The sequence below is a fragment of the Sinohyriopsis cumingii genome, chromosome 5 (genome assembly GCF_028554795.1).
Source record: "Sinohyriopsis cumingii isolate HCF-2022 chromosome 5, ASM2855479v2, whole genome shotgun sequence".
NCBI lineage: Eukaryota > Metazoa > Mollusca > Bivalvia > Unionida > Unionidae > Sinohyriopsis > Sinohyriopsis cumingii.
In genome coordinates this window covers 94,470,724-94,489,887 of record NC_142965.1, presented here as the reverse complement: position 1 = coordinate 94,489,887, position 19,164 = coordinate 94,470,724, and the positions used below count along the sequence as shown (strand labels likewise).

At 34.3% G+C, this 19,164-nt stretch overlaps 1 protein-coding gene across 2 annotated transcripts in view; it reads left to right on the top strand.

Annotated features, from left to right (window-relative positions):
- The window catches only part of LOC149799793 (ATP-binding cassette sub-family C member 5-like), a 52,762-nt gene extending 34,350 nt beyond the window's left edge, over window positions 1-18,412 (top strand). For both annotated transcript variants that reach the window (XM_089959183.1, XM_089959184.1), the window contains 14 exons: window positions 191-394; window positions 930-1,095; window positions 2,886-3,086; window positions 3,606-3,793; window positions 4,187-4,342; window positions 6,689-6,818; window positions 7,331-7,613; window positions 7,864-8,050; window positions 9,382-9,471; window positions 11,163-11,512; window positions 12,115-12,193; window positions 12,620-12,733; window positions 12,945-13,109; window positions 13,583-18,412. In XM_089959183.1, the coding sequence (XP_089815309.1) occupies window positions 191-394; window positions 930-1,095; window positions 2,886-3,086; window positions 3,606-3,793; window positions 4,187-4,342; window positions 6,689-6,818; window positions 7,331-7,613; window positions 7,864-8,050; window positions 9,382-9,471; window positions 11,163-11,512; window positions 12,115-12,193; window positions 12,620-12,733; window positions 12,945-13,109; window positions 13,583-13,684 (2,415 nt within the window). In that variant the 3' untranslated portion in view covers window positions 13,685-18,412. The remainder of the gene's footprint in view (window positions 1-190; window positions 395-929; window positions 1,096-2,885; window positions 3,087-3,605; window positions 3,794-4,186; window positions 4,343-6,688; window positions 6,819-7,330; window positions 7,614-7,863; window positions 8,051-9,381; window positions 9,472-11,162; window positions 11,513-12,114; window positions 12,194-12,619; window positions 12,734-12,944; window positions 13,110-13,582) is intronic.
- The last annotated feature ends 752 nt before the right edge of the window (window positions 18,413-19,164 follow it).

The window sequence follows — 19,164 nt, the reverse complement described above, 5'->3', positions numbered from 1 at the left end:
TTTGGCGGACAGCCTTCTGACATCATTGTTTACAATTATATTCGTTTCTGATCTTATTTGGTTAGATTCTGAGCTTCATTTTTGTTTGAAATATACCTTATGTTTTTAAACTTCGTCCATAGTTTTTCACAAACGACTGCTGGAGAGACTGGCATTCTAGCCGAGTAAATATATATATTTTTTCTCTCAGATAGGTGAGCGTGGAATAAATCTTAGTGGAGGACAAAAGCAGAGAGTTAGTTTAGCTCGGGCTGTATATAGTGACAGAGACATCTATCTCCTCGACGATCCTTTGTCCGCAGTGGACACACACATAGGATCTCACATATTTGCGGAATGCATCAAAAAAGTCCTTAAAGGAAAGACGGTTCTCCTGGTCACCCATCAACTGCAGGTTCGTTTTAATTTAAACTTTCAACTACAAATTTCGTCTGCGATTCTTCTGATCAAGATGTATTTGTTTCTCTATCTTAGTAACGCAGTTTCAATGCTTCCTGTTTTGAAAGGTCATAGTTGCAGATCTTAAGACGAAAACATATATACCGTTTGAGCAGATTTTACTTGAGCTATTTGTGTTCGATTCTCCATGTTCAGCATAGAAATGTTAATGAGTAAGCTGCAGAACATTCCCAGATTTTAAAACAATCTGCTATGTAGCTCTGCTATCGAATTAAAGACTTGTAAGGTGTTATTTCATATTATGAGGACAAAAACTTACTCTAGGTTCTAGGTCTTCATATTATGTTCCATCTTTAGATTTTTGTCTTCATATTCGTTCATTATTAATAGCGTACATACTATTCGTCACGTGATATTCTTCGATCGTAATAACGGTCCCGCTACTAAATTCATTTAATTATCATTGTTGCATGCATCTGGTCGCATCCCTTTATTTGAATTCGATTTTGTATTATCATATTTATCTCCAGTATTTGAACAAGTGTGACAACATTATGTTCATGCAAAATGGTAAGATCTCTGAGAGTGGTACCCACGAGGATTTGATGGCATCAGGTGGAGAATATGCCGGACTTATCCAAACGTTCTACACCCAACAGGAGGATTCGGAGGAACTCCCGCCCGAATTTGATGCAGGTACATTCGGTTAAACGCTCATCACATTTATGAACTCAATTAGAACGTCACATAAACCAATTTTCTCAACCCGTACAAAACTCTTCTTCTGTATGTGCATAGTTTGCCTCTGAAGTTTCGCTTCGACAAAAGATAAACAATTTTTGCACAACTCTCTTAGTGCTTTGGAGCCTTCAAACAGCATACTACATCGAATGATGAGCCCAGCAGATAGTGTGCATGTGCTATGGGTCATCTCATTTCATAGGTTTTGATTAAGGGCCACGGCTTCTGAAACAGAAGACCAGTGTGAAAATCGTATAGTAGAACTATCACCGTCAAGCTACAGCATACCTGCCAATTGTCCCGTTGTTTTCCGTCTTTGTCCGGAATTTCGGACATGAATACGGGTGTACGTTGTTTTCTCGTTCCATTTCTTTTTTTTTAAATTTCCTTGAATTTTGGACCTGAATACGGGTGCACGTTGTTTTCTGGTTACATTTTTTTATAAAATTTCCTTGCAATTTTCTGTTTAGAACGGGCATTCGGTTCCATTCTGAGAGTAAAGGTATTACATGTCTATAGGGATGCAGAGTTCTAAGATATGATTGGTTCATTCGAAATCGAGTCTACCATGCAATCTTTAACCACCATATTGGATTGCGCAAAGCATTTTCCGCTATCACTGTATCTCGTCTTATTAATATTCAGCATTTAGTCATGTAGAAAAGGAAAACAGAATATTCAGAATTTTATCCAGCAAAGAAAAAAAAACAGAACTGGAAGGTTTTTTGTGCCGTCTTGTTTAGATTTGTGACGCCGTCTAGAAAATCAGAAAAACTTGTCTTTTGCAAATTATTTAACTGTGATTTCGCTAATGAGCATCGAGGGGCCCATGACATAAAGCAGCATGAAAAAGCTAATAAACATCAGTTTTCTGCTTCATCATCAACATTTCCGCCTGAACTTGCTACACTTATAATTGTCAGAGAGAACTTGATTTCAGATCATCAATGAATGGTATCGATAATGACTGATAAAACAAGGTGAGTGTGTGTTGCATTCTTGCATCTTCTGAATGGGCACTCAAATGGATCAGGTTACCCATTAAGAAGGTGCAGTAGTATTACGCGTGCATCTTAGACATTAAATAATTAAGTTACTGTCGTAATTTACTGATAGTTTTCTACGTTTTAAACGGTTAAATATGCATTAAAGTTTTAATAATCAGTATTTGCTCTTGAAAGTCAGCATTTTGTCATAAGCAGTGTATATTAATGTACTCTTTTGTTGTTAGCTTTGCAGTTGATGTATATAGTTTAGTTTTTGACGTGGGCATCATTTGTCTAATAAGCCAATGTCATCATGATAAAATGATGTATTTTTGCCAGTAGTATCGGAATATAGGTACACGTTACAGACAAACGTAATGAATTAGAGACTCTGTATTTGTTTACTTTAAAAACACGTTTGCCGTATTTAAATGTACCTGTCCATACAACAGTCTAACTTTTTATGAGAGACCATTAAGAAGCAAATGATAGCGAAGGGAAAGTAATCGGGTTGAATTAACGTTGTAGACACATTAGATTAAAAATGTTAAACCATTCTGTCAGAATATCAATGTCTCACGTTTGTCAATTCTGGTACATAGATGAGACATTATTGGATACGAGAGGAATACATAATGTTTGATTTGTTTATATCACGCACACATGTAGATTTTTAGTTGTACATTTTTCAACTCTATCGAGATTGGAAAGCTTCTAACATGAGCACACCTAGTTTCGGATTTGAAATGCTTTTTTCAGTTCCAGACAGAGAAAGATCTCAATCTGTTGCATCCGCGAGGGATCGACTTTATTCTCGTGGGGCAGCCGGGACGGTCGAAACTTCTGGGTCACCACCAATCACAGAAAAAATGGCCATGATGAGGCAAATAAGTGACGCCTCTGAAATCTCATCCCAAAGCCAAATTAGGGATGAAGATGATGAAAAAGAATCTATAAAAGGTAGAGGAAAATAGTTGCTACACCTTACATTTTGTTGAATGTAGACGACAATATAATGGAATCGAGAAATATAGCTAATCGATTGACTTTTCTGATATGCAAACAATATAATTGGAATGAAAAATAGAGCTACTCGACTAACCTTTCTGATATGCATTTTCTACCTGATGCAAACCATATGAAATGCATAAAAATGGCGTATCGATCACTTAACTTGCAGGTCACCTATATTGTTCATAGTTAATTGAAGAACATATGAGCTGAAAGTCCATTTTATTATTTCACTGAGGATGCTCTTTCAGACATTTCTCGCTGATATAAGCGTAATTTTGTATAGATATTATCAAACTTAAATTCAAATAAATAGGTTCTCGCAGATTTTATTCAGTTTTCAATTGTTATCCCTTGTGCAAGATTCTTATTCATTTTTGATAGAAACTGCAAATAGATATCCGTTGTCTCTCTTGCTCATTTGAAAATAATGAAGAATATAAAGGTTTCTCGTTTGCTTGTGTACAGGTGCAAAGCTGACTGTTCAAGAGGAAAGGCATCGAGGGAGTGTGGAGTTCAGTGTCTACAGGGAATATATAAAAGCAACCGGAGGAATCCTTGTTTGCTTTTTCGTTCTTTTCGCATTTGCCATCTCTATAGGATCGCAAACTGTAACGAAATGGTGGCTATCCTACTGGTTTGACCATGGTGTCGTGGTTAGTGCTTGATAAAAATCTCAAGATTATATCGCAATTAATGTTATAAAGCCATGTTTCTTGAACTCCGTGCACTCCAAACATTGGCTATTGAATTTTTTCTAGTTCATCTAACGTAGAGCTTTATTTTCTTTGTATAGTTGCACATTATTGTACTTAACCATCACATTTAGGCAGTTATTTTTTTACGTTTAATTCAACTAAATATAATTCAGATTAAAATAAATGTTAGCAATTGGCGAACTTTAGATACGTGCGTGGAATAAGTGGAAATGTAAACTGTTTGGCTATAAACTGATCACTTCCAATGTTGGGTTGTACAGAAGGCGCACAACTCCAATAAATATGACTTAAGTATGAAACAATGGAATTTAAATGCATTTTTTATTTCAGAAAATGAATGAATCTACAAGTGATATATCAAACACAACTGTTGTAAGAACAAGTATAGCAAGTCATCCAAACATGCACTTTTATGCCCTTATCTACGGTCTGGGCGCATTCATTATGTTGTGTATCACAGCAGTACGAGCATACGTGTACATGAAGGTATGTTTGAAAAGGAAGATAACTTACCTTCTATTTAGCTTATAACTCAGATAATAATGCAGCTACAAACCGTTCCAAAAAATATTAAAACAGAAGAGAAAACATAGCACGCTACTGACATAGGCACCCAATAATTAGACAATTATACATGATGCATTTCTGTATTTAATAAATATATAAATCTGTTGACAAGGTAGTAGTTTTTAAGCAGTGAAATAAAAAAAATCAAATTTGACAAGTAGGTTTTAGTATGTCAGTATAATTATATATTAATTAGGTTGTGATACATCACCACCTATGTTAATTATGATGTGCTATAATTATGAATATACAGCTACATGCCCTCATTATTCAGTTCGTTTCTTCATACATTTGATTTTGAGTGTGTGTGATTTCGGATTTTTAACGTAGCTTTAACAATTTTTTAGTCATATCGCTAGGATGTCTGCAGTGTGGCAGTTTATAGTGACGTCTAGCACTGGGGCATCATGCCGTAGAATGTAGCATGATGTCCCACCCAGTCACATTATCCTGACACCAGGCCGACCAGTCCTAACACTAACCTCTTAATGCTAAACGCCAAGCGATTTTGATTTTTTTTATTTTGAATCGAATGAAGTATACGAATCAATTTTACAAGACAATTGTTTCATCTTTGTACACTAAAATCCTTTATTTCATCCTGCGCATGCAACAATTAACATAATTATCAAATCTTACGGTTTTGGTAATTAATTTCTTTTGTTTTCCTACAAATGTTACAAACATTTATTTTAATCGGCACATAAACAATCTGTTCATTCCGTTCGTGAATTAATATGACAAAAACGTAACATGCAAAATATTTTGCGTTGCTATTTAATGTTATTAAATTGAGAAAGGACGAGCATGCAATATTTTGTAATAACTTCAGATTATCTGTTGTAATATGAACACATTTCGTCTCCCTTTATCACACCTGGGGTAATAGAAGTATATATCTGATTCCATCGATACAGAGTGTAGTCGGTGTGTACAAGATAATGCTGAATATCTATTGTTTCAGAACCGTAATAATGGCTTGAAAACATGTACGTATCCAAAAAAACGATAAGTACGTGCTTTAAGTGTTTATGTCGTTCTTGATTCTTACGAAACATATCTGTATCTCTTGGAATAGATACCTCTTTTCAAGTCGTTATTTCTTAAATCCATGAAAGGAATTACGCAAAAGATTCATTCATTCAAATGATACACATGGGAACAGATTTTGCACACGTTTTTATGGCATGTATTAAAGATCGCAACCGCAATCCTGGTAGAAAGTATTTCAATAAAGACACGCACACACACAATTACATACATACATACATACATACATACATGTTGGTATATTAAGGGATATATTATTTATATTATAACAAGGTACAATTATGCTTATTAGCCCATTGTATATTGTTAAACATATCTAATTTCTAATGTGGGTTGGCTTTTCTTAATGACTGCATGCTATGCATATCTGTATTTTGTTTTTGTGATTGCCTAACATCAAGTGCACGATGATCCTGACCAGTAACATTTATTTAGTTTATTTTGTAGCCAACATAATGCATTGGTAACTATTTCTCTGTAATAGTGGATTAAATATTCAGATCATAATTATAGTTTTCATGATGACCTTAGAAATATTTAGAATGGAAATTCCATTAAGTTGACAGAGTATTTCCATAAATGGTTATTTAATCCTAGGTCAACTTGTGGCGTATATAATTTTGTTTACTTTAAAAATTACTCATACGTGCCTTAACCAAAGCAGAATTAGTCTTATTGCTGCTTTCTCTTTCATTTGGGTAGAATTATTTATGAAAATATTATCCACTGGAGGTACAAAGTGCTCAATTATATTCTTGGACTGGAACCTTAATTTGTATTTATAGTTAATTCAGACAAGGACACATTGGATTATATTATTGTGATACATCAAATGACTGTTAGCGCATCATCAAACTCCAGGTCATTGGCACATTAGCACATTCGAGAATAAATGTCTCGTCAAGACATTCAGTACTGGAATTTGATTGGAACACTACTTGAATTCAGTGAGAATTTTATACATTTGGACTTGTAATAAAACTGTAAGGACTCTTTGGGATCTAATTCGCAATACTGTATGTTGTTTTTAATTTTCACTTAGTGTTCCAGGGAAATATACATTTTAATTTAATTTTACAAAACGTGTTGGTTTTCCCTCCTCACTGTTACTTAGTTTATGATCGTTGTGTAGCAACAATATATAGGTTGCCAATAAAACTGTAATACAACATCTAAATCCAATGTAAAGCTAGTTGTGTCAACTTATAATCACAGGCCACATTCAGTGCCTCCAGCAGCATTCACAATGATGTCTTCCGAAAGATTTTGTCCTGTCCAATGAAATTCTTCGATACCACGCCAGTTGGAAGGATTGTAAACCGATTCTCTTCGGATTTAGACGACGGTACTTTGTTAATGAATACAAAATTTTCCTATATAAGTATCATGTCACTAAGGATTAAATTCGAGTTACAATGCTGCATATTGCTGCCTTGATATTTCAATTGCAGTATTTCAAAGTAGCGAAACTTGGTCGATTCAATGCTTAGAAATTAATTTTTTTATTTCTTTCCTTCTTTCAAAGTATTGTCAGTCTCTCCATTTCATTGTGCTAAAACATCTAATTCTTTCGTTGTCATTTGATGCGAGATGTACCGATATAATTGAGACATCAATTATCTTAATTAAATATAACATCCATTTGTTTCAACTGAGATAGCAAGATAACATAAACATACCCCGTTCCAAACCATTCCGTTTCTTCCCATACCATCTAAAGTTACATTACCTAAGTGATAAAGTCCTAATTATTTTCAAGATTATTACATTAAATCTTCATGTGCATAAATTACAGACAGCAGATTATTATTTTTTGTATATCTACTTACAATGTATTTTCTCTCATGCATTATGTAGTTGATGTACGCCTTCCCAATACCGCAGAGATCATGCTTCAGAATTCCCTGCTTATTATCTTCGCCACCGTGATGATATGCTACGTAACTCCTTGGTTTCTGATAGCTCTCGTTCCACTGTCCATTTGTTTTGTGGTCATACGGAATGTGTTTGCAGTGGGTATGAGAGATTTGAAGAGACAGGATTCCATCACGCGGTCACCAGTTCTTAGTCTTGCCACAGCTACGGTGCAAGGATTTTTTACCATTGATGCTTATAAACGTGGGGAACACTTCCAAAATAAGTAAGTTGTAGGGCAGAACTATGGTGAAGTAGTCTTACAGAAATTTATTAATTTTTATTTAAGAAAACATTCGAGTTTTATTTCAGTTAATTCCATTGACGTTTTAGTGATTATTTCCATCGAACACAATTAGATCCTGAGCAGCTAATCTTCCATCAATAATTATGAGTCTCTCAGTTTATTTCACAGGCATATTTTCCATTTCATTTTCCACGTCTTAACCCGTTACGCATTTTCTTTTCTTCTTTAGGTTTCACGAATATTTGGACACAAATACATCCGCATTCTATCTTTTGTGTTGTTCCAATCGCTGGCTTGCTGTGAGATTAGATCTAGTTAGCTCTGCTGCCGTTGGAATCATAGGATTGTTAGTCCTTTTTACATACCAAACTCTTACACCATCCATGGCAGGTCTGGCAATGGCGTTTTCGATTCAGGTGAGTGTCACTTTGTCTTCCTAATTATCTCAAAGGGTGTTCAGATGGTACATATAGCTGTATCTTGTCATAAAGCAAAGGGCTTTAAATACAAATAAATTCGAGAACAAGTTTCTAACAAACTATTCTGGCGACGTCAGCTTTTTGTTTCTTTGAATGGAATAAAGAACCTATTGTTTCATATGGTAATGGATGGTGCTTTTCGTACCTGAGAAATCATATTATATTTGAATCAAAGAAAGAAACATACTTTGATGTGACAGTGGGCTGTGTATTTTTCTATCAATGTTATTAAATTTGAAGTAAGAAACGTTCCTTATTGATATGGTAGTGTACCGTACCAGCAAATGGTTGAGTGGCAATTTTTTTCCTTCTTTGTGTTGATTCCAGTTGTTTGAATTTAAGGGCTGTGCTGAATTCATCCTGCCATTTGTGCTGTATCTAAATATAAATGTTATATCAACCTCTAATATGTTTCAAGAACTTATAATATCACTTACATATAATTGTTGCGTTATTTCTTTTTGATCAAATGTTTTCTTATACTGGGACTTTGGAAAGGTCAAAAAGAAATAATGTGGTATCCGAGCATTTAAGGTAAATAAAAAAAATCAGGCTGGTAAAGAGTGATTTGTCGCCAACGAAAGAGCTTAAAAGATGTTTAATGATGGTAATGATGCAAACGATGACCATGATGGCAACTGATGGCTAATGATGACACTGATGGTTTATGATCTAAATGATGACCATAATATCTAATGATGATAATAACGGTTAATTATGACAGTGATGATTTATGGTGACAATGATGGCATTGACGGCAATCATGCTTTATGATCACCATAATGGTTTATGATGACAATGATATCAATGATGGTTTATGATCGCCATGATGGTTTATGATCGCCATGATGGTTTATGATCACAATGATAGCAATGATGGTTTATGATCGCCATGATGGTTTATGATCGCCATGATGGTTTATGATCACAATGATAGCAATGATGGTTTATGATGACAATGATGATCATGATGGCAATGAAGACCATGATGGCAAGTAATGGCTAAGGATGACAAGCATGGTTAATCATAATAATGATGCTTTATGGTGATAATGATGGTAATGATGATTTATAATGAAGCTTTCAACGACTCGTAAATATTCAAAATAACATAATCTATTTTCCCAAAGTAAGTTTCTCAATAGAAGTAATTCCGCATGGAATCAATATCCATCTTCAAATATTTATACCATATCGAACTAACAATGTTTGATTATTTTGATTATTTTTAAACTTTAAATTTAGTTATGTCTGCATTTCTTTTTCAGATCACGTCCCTCTTTCAGTTTACTCTAAAACATTTAATTGAAACTGAAGCAAAATTCACATCGGTTCAGAGACTGCTTGTTTATTCCAAGGTAGAGTACCACTATTTAGTTTCACTTAAATTATTTTTGTATGTTTTTGTTGTCTGGTCTCCTGAATACACTACCTGTTATAGTCATCATCACACACACACACACACACAGAGATATATATATATATATATATATATATATATATATATATATATATATATATATATATATATATATATATATATATATATATATATATATATATATTGTGTGTGTGTGTGTGTCTGACATATTAATTGGGGCCCCGAGTGGCCGAGTGGTCTAAAGCGCGCTTCGTTACGGATCACTGCCATCTCACCTCTCTCTGCGTGGGTTCGAGTCTCGGATTCGGCTAATGTGGCTATATGAGAAAGCTTGCCAGTAGCTTCTCGTGGGTCGGTGGTTCTTTCCTGGGTTTTCCCGGGTTCTTCCTCCACCATTAATACTGGCCGCCATGTATAGCCTATCGTGTGCTGAAAAATGGCGTTAAACCCTACAACAACAACAACAGCAACAACAACAACAACATATTAATTGTTCTGCATAAACTGTCTCTTTATGAAAGTATACCACATACCATATACCAAACTCTGGTGTGGCTCCTTCTATACATATGGTAATTCAGGAGGTAAACCACATGCACGCGTTGCTCACATCTTTATATTTATTAGCAATACGTACCTGAAGTGAATGAAAAGTGTATATGTTATGAAAGCCCTTTACAGGTAAAGTCCTGACCCTTTCGAAAGATAATTACCTGACATGAATGATGAGTATTTCTTATGAAATCCCTTTACAGGTAAAGTCCTGGCCCTTTCGAAAGATTATTACCTGAAATGAATGAAGAGTATTTGTTATGAAATCCCTTTACAGGTAAAGTCCTAACCCTTTCGAAAGATAATTACCTGACATGAATGAAGAGTATTTGTTATGAAATCCCTTTACAGGTATAGTCCTGACCCTTTCGAAAGATAATTACCTGACATGAATGAAGAGTATTTGTTATGAAATCCCTTTATAGCTAAAGCACTGACCCTTTATAGATACTTACTAGAATCCAACGGGCAGGTTGGTGTGATTCGTTTATATTATTATGTGCATCGGTATGTATTTTGGTAAAATTAATTTATTTCAGACCATTTACAGCCATTTAAATTTTAATTGTGAATTTGTGTTCCTCAGTTATTGAAATGTGATTCTGATAATATAGATGTGGCCTAATTTTAATCCATATTTGATAATTTGCTATCATATTTGTATGTTCGGTTTATATCTATGATCTAATAAGGCAAGTTAGAAACTGCATACAGTACGTAACTGGCATTAATGTACGTTATGCTAGACTAGAAATAACGATCGTAAACGTTATTATTTTCCAGAATTATGAGGAAATTCATGTATGTATGTATATATATCTTATGCACTACCACCCTCATACGGTTACAAATGTAGAGTAGAGACAATGTTGGACAGGAAGAGGAAAGCAATGTTTTAATGCAGTATGTACCTAAAGATAAGAAATAACTACTAATTGAGAAAATGATTATAGTACACAAAGAGCAACATATAGGAAGATACAATTACTTAACATTAATCTTCTGGGTAGAGGTTTTGTTTATTTACAACCCAGAAATTTGTAATATATTAAGCAGTATCTCTCGCATTTTCTCTCATCAAAGAAAACTGTATAAAATAATATTGTAACATTTTAGGATGTGGAGTCCGAGGCACCAGCCATCATAGAGAACAACCGGCCTCCAATCGAATGGCCACAAGAAGGAGAAATTAAATTTATTGACTATCAAATGCGATATCGTGATAATCTCCCATTAGCTTTGAAAGGAATCACATTTAGCGTGAAAGCAAAGGAAAAGATCGGCATTGTTGGACGCACTGGATCGGGGAAATCCTCACTTGGTGTTGCACTGTTCAGATTAGTTGAGCCAGTCCGAGGAACTATCTTTATTGATAGTACTGACATATGCAAAATAGGTCTTGAGGACTTGAGAACAAAGTTATCAATTATCCCCCAGGATCCAGTATTGTTCGTAGGAACAATAAGGTAATCGCCTGTTACAGAAAAAAAATATTTTGTGTATGGTGCTCTTGGTTATTACACCCTTAAAATGCGGACATAACACACCTGCTTTGCATGTATCGAAGATTTGTATTGTGAAACTGATAAAGGAAATTTTTCTTCGGGGACAGCAATATTCAACCGATATTAAAGACAGCAATGTCTTCAAAATTTCCTATGTTCCAGTACTTACTTAAAACCAAACAACATTGATTCCACACTATTCCAGTCGGAAACCTTAACATTAAAATTCATAATCGTGTAAGCGTGAACAAGTTGCAAATCATCATGAATTAGAAATAATCAAATCTAGAAAAATGAAGGAATTCTTTACATATTTGAAATAGACCTCTGAAGCATAAAATGATAATGCAATCATTTCTATCCTGGTCTTTTGGGGTATTTTTACCCTGTTATATTTTTCTAACTTACCAATAGTTGCTGCAGAATGATGCATTATTTTTGTTAAAATCAGCAATATTCGATTTTGTTCTGAATTCTCTTCTAACTCAAAATGCGAGATATTGCCCAGACTGGTTACAGGACTCTTCAACTTAAAAATACAGTGAAGTTAATCTTTCATTTAGATATAACCTCGATCCATTTGGTGACCACTCGGACGAAGAACTATGGAAGGCATTAGAAAGATGTCATGTCAAAGGAACGGTAAGCCATATGCTTCTTACCAATAGAAATGGGATTAAGGATCATGATAGAATGTTTAGTTTTACAGAGGCATTTATTCTTAATACCCTCAAAGTACGCATAAAGACGTTGCCCTCGTATGAGATGAGACTTGAGTAAATAAACCTTGATACAAGATAGTTTAAAAAGATCTACAGTAAATTGCTCCTAAAAATAATAATAACTCAAAGATAAAAGCCGACATAGGACAATGAGGCGGGAAGATATCTAAGAAATATGTAACCTTGTAGGCATGTTTAAATTAGTAAACACTCACGTTTCGCCATAATTTTGAATAAAGAAAAAACAGAAGAAGCAAAAAGGGAATAACAATCTTAAATGCTAGTTGTACTTGAAAGTAAGTTTACATTAAATTTAGTACCTTAATGTGCTCTTTGTTACACACAGATCGCAGCTCTAGAACAGCAATTGGACGCCCCAGTTGTAGAGAATGGGGAAAATTTCTCCGTTGGAGAAAGGCAGCTTATCTGTATGGCCAGGGCATTATTAAGGGATAGTAAGGTAAGTAAGTTTTTCTAATGTAGTACGCAAACGTATTACCGGTCAGTTATATTCTTTCCATCCGATGTTTTTATTACTCATTTTACATTTTACCTGTCTAGATAAGTTTTGTGTTTAACTTTAAATCTGACCGTATCCAATATCCTTGATGATTACTGTATTTTTTAATTCATATTATTATGCATTCATCCATTCATTCTTTGTTCCTCAGATTCTGATGCTGGATGAAGCAACAGCTGCCATAGATACAGAGACAGATGCTCTGGTACAGGCCACCATTAAAGAGGCTTTTGCCAACTGTACCATGCTCATCATAGCTCATCGTCTTAACACTGTCCTAAGTTGTAACAGGATTTTAGTTATGGAAGATGGCAGGGTTTGTATAAACATTTGGTGTTCATCCCTATTTTAGTCAAGATAATTTTCTTCATTCATTTAAATCCGTTTTCTTGACAGTATCATATCCATTTATGAGCTTTTCATTTCTGGAACTTGTTGTTGATGTTGGATTAAGGGGAAGAGTGGTTTTTAATTTGTAGCTTCAATTGTAAACACTTGTTGATTTTATTTTTTTTATTTATTGTTTGTTTCTTAAATCTATATGGGTCACTGCCGTATTAAGTTACTTACATCAAGTAACGACATCATCTACCTTTAAAGTTTGACGGACCTGGTTCACCTGTAACTCAGACAATCTTTGATTTATAGTATCTCAGAATAAGAAAAATATTTATCAATATTTAACCTTTTGAATATATAGTATAGTGCAGTTAACACATTGAAGATATCGTGCAATTAACAGAGTGAAGATGTCGTGCACTTAAAAATTAATAAAAGCCGTCTTCTTAGATTGCAGAATACGGAAAACCGTCGGATCTTCTGGCAAATTCTCAATCAAAATTCAAATCTATGATGGATGCAGTAGAAAAGCAACATTTGTCCGCATCATGAAAGTTGGATGAATGCTTATGCCAAGTAACAAACGGATTAACCTGGGTACCAGGTAACAAACGGACTAACCTGCGTACCAAATAGCAAACGGATTAACCTGGGTACCAAGTAACAAACGGATTAACCTGAGTAGCAAATATCAACATATACCTGACATTAAATATGAAATGTGTTTCTTAGCTGTTAAGCCCGAGTATCAGCAAAAATATCTTTGTTCCTTTTTATTTCATTTATTTTTCTATTTATTTGTGTATGGATGCCAGAGTGCGAGTCAAGAACTCGTTGATTATATCTTCCGTCTATGCTCGCTTATAGGTCGAATCAAACTGCAAACAGCAATGGTCCTAATCTGCCTTAGCATAATGAATCTGCAGATCAGGCTCTATGTTCTTTGTTTTACTGACTAATTCTTACAAACTTCAACGAACCAGATCTGCCAGTGCATTATGCGCAGTTTGCAGTTGGACTCGTCTTATAAGCAAGTACCTACGTTACTTGGGTTAGATGTGGTCATAAACTGTCTTTAACGAGAGTGGAGAATATTTAAAATAATTAATTTTCATTTAATTAGTGGATAAACATTACCTGAGTTGAAATACATATGTGCAGAACTGAGATACATTTAGTTAAAGGTCAATATACAAAATGATTTCTTGTGTATTAGTATGAATACAATCTTCAGCAGCCTCGACAACTGAACCAGAACCTTTATTTCTCCTAATCCACTGTGCCTGATCTTGTGGCAAGGCTTTCAGGAACAATTCCTCACGGAGACAAATAACTGGCTCAGGATAATCCAATAAACGTTTTATGTTTGGATTAATCCTAATCATCAGACCTTGATATGTCCCATTACTTTTCTTCTTCACGCTCACCAACGTAGCGAAATGCTCATTTGGCAGTTTTCCAAAGCGACCAATCAACCCTCTCTGAGCTCAGTATAATCACCACAAGATTGAGTTGCATCTTGTCGTGCTTGACCTTTCAAAGGAGTCTTCAGCTGTGATAACTTCAAATCATCAGACCACTTAGCTTGCTTCGATACTGCTTCAAACTCTGTTAGGGCAGGTCAGTGTATCTTATTCATCGTAACATGAGTAAAGCTTTGCATTAAATTGCAATGAAGGTGAAGGTGTTTTCTTCATGTTTATTTTTTCTTCTCTTTCTGGCTCAATTTTCAAATGCTTCATTTCTAGTCCATATTGCATTATTAATTTTTCTATTACTAATTCCAGTTTATGAAGCTCCGTTTCAATTAAAATCCATTTTTAAGCTCCAGTTATCTTTAATTCTGTAGCACGTTTTTGTTTGTTTCCTTGGGTGGTGGCATGTGCTCAGGATCAAGACACTCTTCATTCTCCTGGGTTTTGGTGTCGATAAATTCCATACGTTTTTGTAATACTGCTCTTTTTGCTTCCTCAGCTTCATTGTCACAGGCATGCTGACAAACAATATGCAGGTACCGTGCGTTCTTTCACTATATGCACAATCACAGGACTACGTTTTCTTTTCCCACGAATTTCCGGGTTTTTACGTGTACACTCGTTACACACTTTGTTAGTCTTGAATTATGTTAAGCAAGGAATGCGAAACCAGAAGTTTAGTCAAATTAACAAATAATTTATTTATCTTAGTGTTATTACAGAATTGTGAATTAAATCCCAAATAATCGTAAATTTTGTATCACAAGTCCAAAAGTATATAATGTTCCGAATGAATTCCAGTAGTCTTGAATGTCTTAACGAACGAATAATCTTGATTAACATGATGTTCCAATAGTCTTGAATGTCCTGATTTACCACAATGATGCAGTCCAAAATGTCTTCCAATGAGTTCTCAATAATGTGTTAATCCAGTCAATGAGCACTTAGTAATTCCAATGAATGGTCTAAATATATAATTCCTCTCAAGTTATATTTGTGCACGTCTGTGAATGATTTAACAGACCTATCATAAAACCGGAATGAATAATTGACAACAACTGAATTTTGCTTAAATACAGATGTGAGCTCGCCTGCTTGCATCAATGCTTTTAAACTTTACATCTTCATGCATGTGGATGATTTGTAAGAGATCTGTTCTCTAATAAGTGGCTTCAAGTTTCTCAGTCTGATTCAAAACTATATAGATATGCATTTTAACAAACAAACAAATATATTTCACAGCCCAGTAAAACAAGGTTTTAAATTCACCAATATCCTATAATTGTAGATCATCGTCATCATCATCATCATCATTTTAATAACAAAACAGAACGGCTACAATTTCCTCAGATTATCACAATGACCGGTTCTAACAAGGACCCTGACTATCATACTTTAAAAGAGACACGGTAAGTAACTTCCAAACACTTCGTTCCAAGCTTGACTCTCGATTTCCTTATGCTATATTTACAGGCAGAACGAATGGTCAGATGGGGAGGGGGATTACTAAATGTCATAACTTTGAAATGCGTTATAGAAGCATATACAAGAATATTTACGTCATTATCTCTTTCAAATGATTATCTGATTTTGGTTACAGTTGGCTGAGATAAATAAATAAATAAATAAATAAATAAATAAATAAATATTTTTGTAAAAGGAATTATGAAATTTTACCATTATAGTTGGGCAATAACTTATTGAGTTTATTGCTCTCTCTCTCTCTCTCTCTCTCTCTCTCTCTCGCTCGCTCGCTCGCTTGCAAGATACGGTAAGTTAATCAGAGCTCGTGGGTGAAATATGATATCCGTGGCTGTTTTCTTGCATGCATAGAACCTATAATACACTCTACCATGATACATCGTTAGTGATTAATCTGATAGCTCCATCTGTTTTTATCACAATGGGTAATTACGGTTATGCCCCATTTTGACAACAGATAGCGTTGATTACGATTATTCCAACTTACATTAGTCTAAAATCTTTGCTCGTAACTTTCACTCTGCTTTCACAATGCTACGATTGTACGTTCTGCAATCTTAGGTATTGTTGCCGTTATGGTGATTAATATGTAACCAAAAGAAACGGGTATGGTGATTAATATGTAACCAAAAGAAACCTTTATGGTAATTAATATGTAACCAAAAGAAACCGTTATGGTGATTAATGTGTAAAAAAGAAACCGGTATGGTGATTAATATGCAACCAAAAGAAACCGGTATGGTGATTAATATGTAACCAAAAGAAACCGTTATGGTGATTAATATGTAACCAAAAGAAACCGTTATGGTGATTAATATGTAACCAAAAGGAACCGTTATGGTGATTAATGTGTAACCAAAAGAAACCGTTATGGTGATTAATATGTAACCAAAAGAAACCGGTATGGTGATTAATATGTAACCAAAAGAAACCGGTATGGTGATTAATATGTAATCAAAAGAAACCGGTATGGTGATTAATATGTAACCAAAAGAAACCGTTATGGTGATTGATATGTAACCAAAAGAAACCGGTATGGTGATTAATATGTAACCAAAAGAAACCGGTATGGTGATTAATATGTAACCAAAAGAAACCGGTATGGTGATTAATATGTAACCAAAAGAAACCGGTATGGTGATTAATATGTAACCAAAAGAAACCGTTATGGTGATTAATATGTAACCAAAAGAAACCGATATGGTGATTAATATGTAACCAAAAGAAACCGTTAGGTGATTAATATGTAACCAAAAGAAACCGGTTTGGTGATTAATATGTAACCAAAAGAAACCGGTATGGTGATTAATATGTAACCAGAAGAAACCGGTATGGTGATTAATATGTAACCAAAATAACTGTCCAAATGCAACGAGGAAACTTAGAAACGGAATTAGAAAATGTAGAATGTTGAAATGTGCAATATTGAAAATATGCGCATGGTGTTTGAAAAAAATGAAATTGATGTTTGCCAACCTCACGCATATCAAATTTAGAAAGAAATACTGACAGATGTAAAAACGAAATCTACAATGTATATCACAGTCACATAGAAAATTCGAAATAGTATAACTGTTATGTATATCTATATTATTTGTGTTCAGTTTCATGATTCTATATTGAAATGGTCATTTACTAAATAACATATTGAATACCAATATTATTTATTTGTATGTGTTTGTACTGTGAGATGAGATCATTCTTGTTAACGTATTCATTGTTTTCAAAGATAGTGCGATATACTTTTATTGAAGTAAACATGTTGATGAGTTCAGTACAGGTCATGGGATTCCTACATGGGAAATCCAGCTGAACTGATTTCCGATTAGCTAGCTGCTAAACTACTTGTCCTTGTTTACAGTTAGAGTGATTTTGGAGTGCCTATGCGAGCCTCATTCTGTTTCTTATTTTTTTTATATGAAGGATGTTTTACTGAAAATTATTTATTCCTAGCAGTAACATCACTCTTGGAATACAATTATTTGTGTTTACCTGAGAGGATTCATATATTTTAATTTAATTATTCATTGGAATTATAAAATGCTTAAACTATCCTGATTTAACAGCTGTTTTCGAATTACTGTGACTTCATTTACATACATTTTTGAAGAATATCATTGCGATTCATTAATACTATTGGTACATTAGTACAATAATGAACTTCATTCGGAATACCACTGGAACTCATTTAGATTACTAGAAATCTTTGGGCTTGTGATAGAACTTTTAAGACTATTTAGGATTTCACATACTTAACTATAAGTTGTTTTCTATTTTCACTTTCTGTTTTAGAGAAATAAATAGTATTTTGAATTTTACAAAACATGTCTGTTTTCATTCTCGTTTGTTACTTAATTAAAGGCCACATCGTCGTAACAATAATGCAGAATAAAATATACAGCATATACTAATAGAAAAGACATACAAAGAATTATAGGGGTAATCACCCTCCATACATCTGAGCACTACAAGTGGCTTTATTGTAGTGAGACAGACTGTCTGAAGAGCTGTACCTAATTTAATCACGACTGCCGAATTGCCATGGCGTTGCACACGCATGGCCGAAGTTTGTAGACCGTATTATTGTTTTCATACCGCCAATTTTGATTTGGTAATTGTACATTTTAGCTTATTTGCTAATCTCTCCTGAATATGTTGCGACAACATTTCAGTTGCGGTATTATGCTGTTTTACAAAACTTGTTAAACTTTTTCAGATTCTTTGTTTAAGGGATCTAGTCACGCTATGGGGACTATGTCCTTGGCAATTTGGTTTTATGCACAAACTGTCCGAAGTTTTGATGCGACATAAAAAAGATAACATGAAGGAAGCGTAAATATTTTAATTTTTTGTTAATAATTAAGTCTAATTTTGCCACTTTTTCGAAACAATTATTTGTTAACAATCAATTTATATGAAGGATACATTCAAGACTTTAAGTTTCAAATGTATTACATGACCACTGGTTTTTACTTTCATATATCCGTATCGTAAATAATGGATATCAAATGGGTAATGATTTAATATTGAATATATGAAACGAGCTGAATAATGTCCAACTTTTGCGAGCCTTGG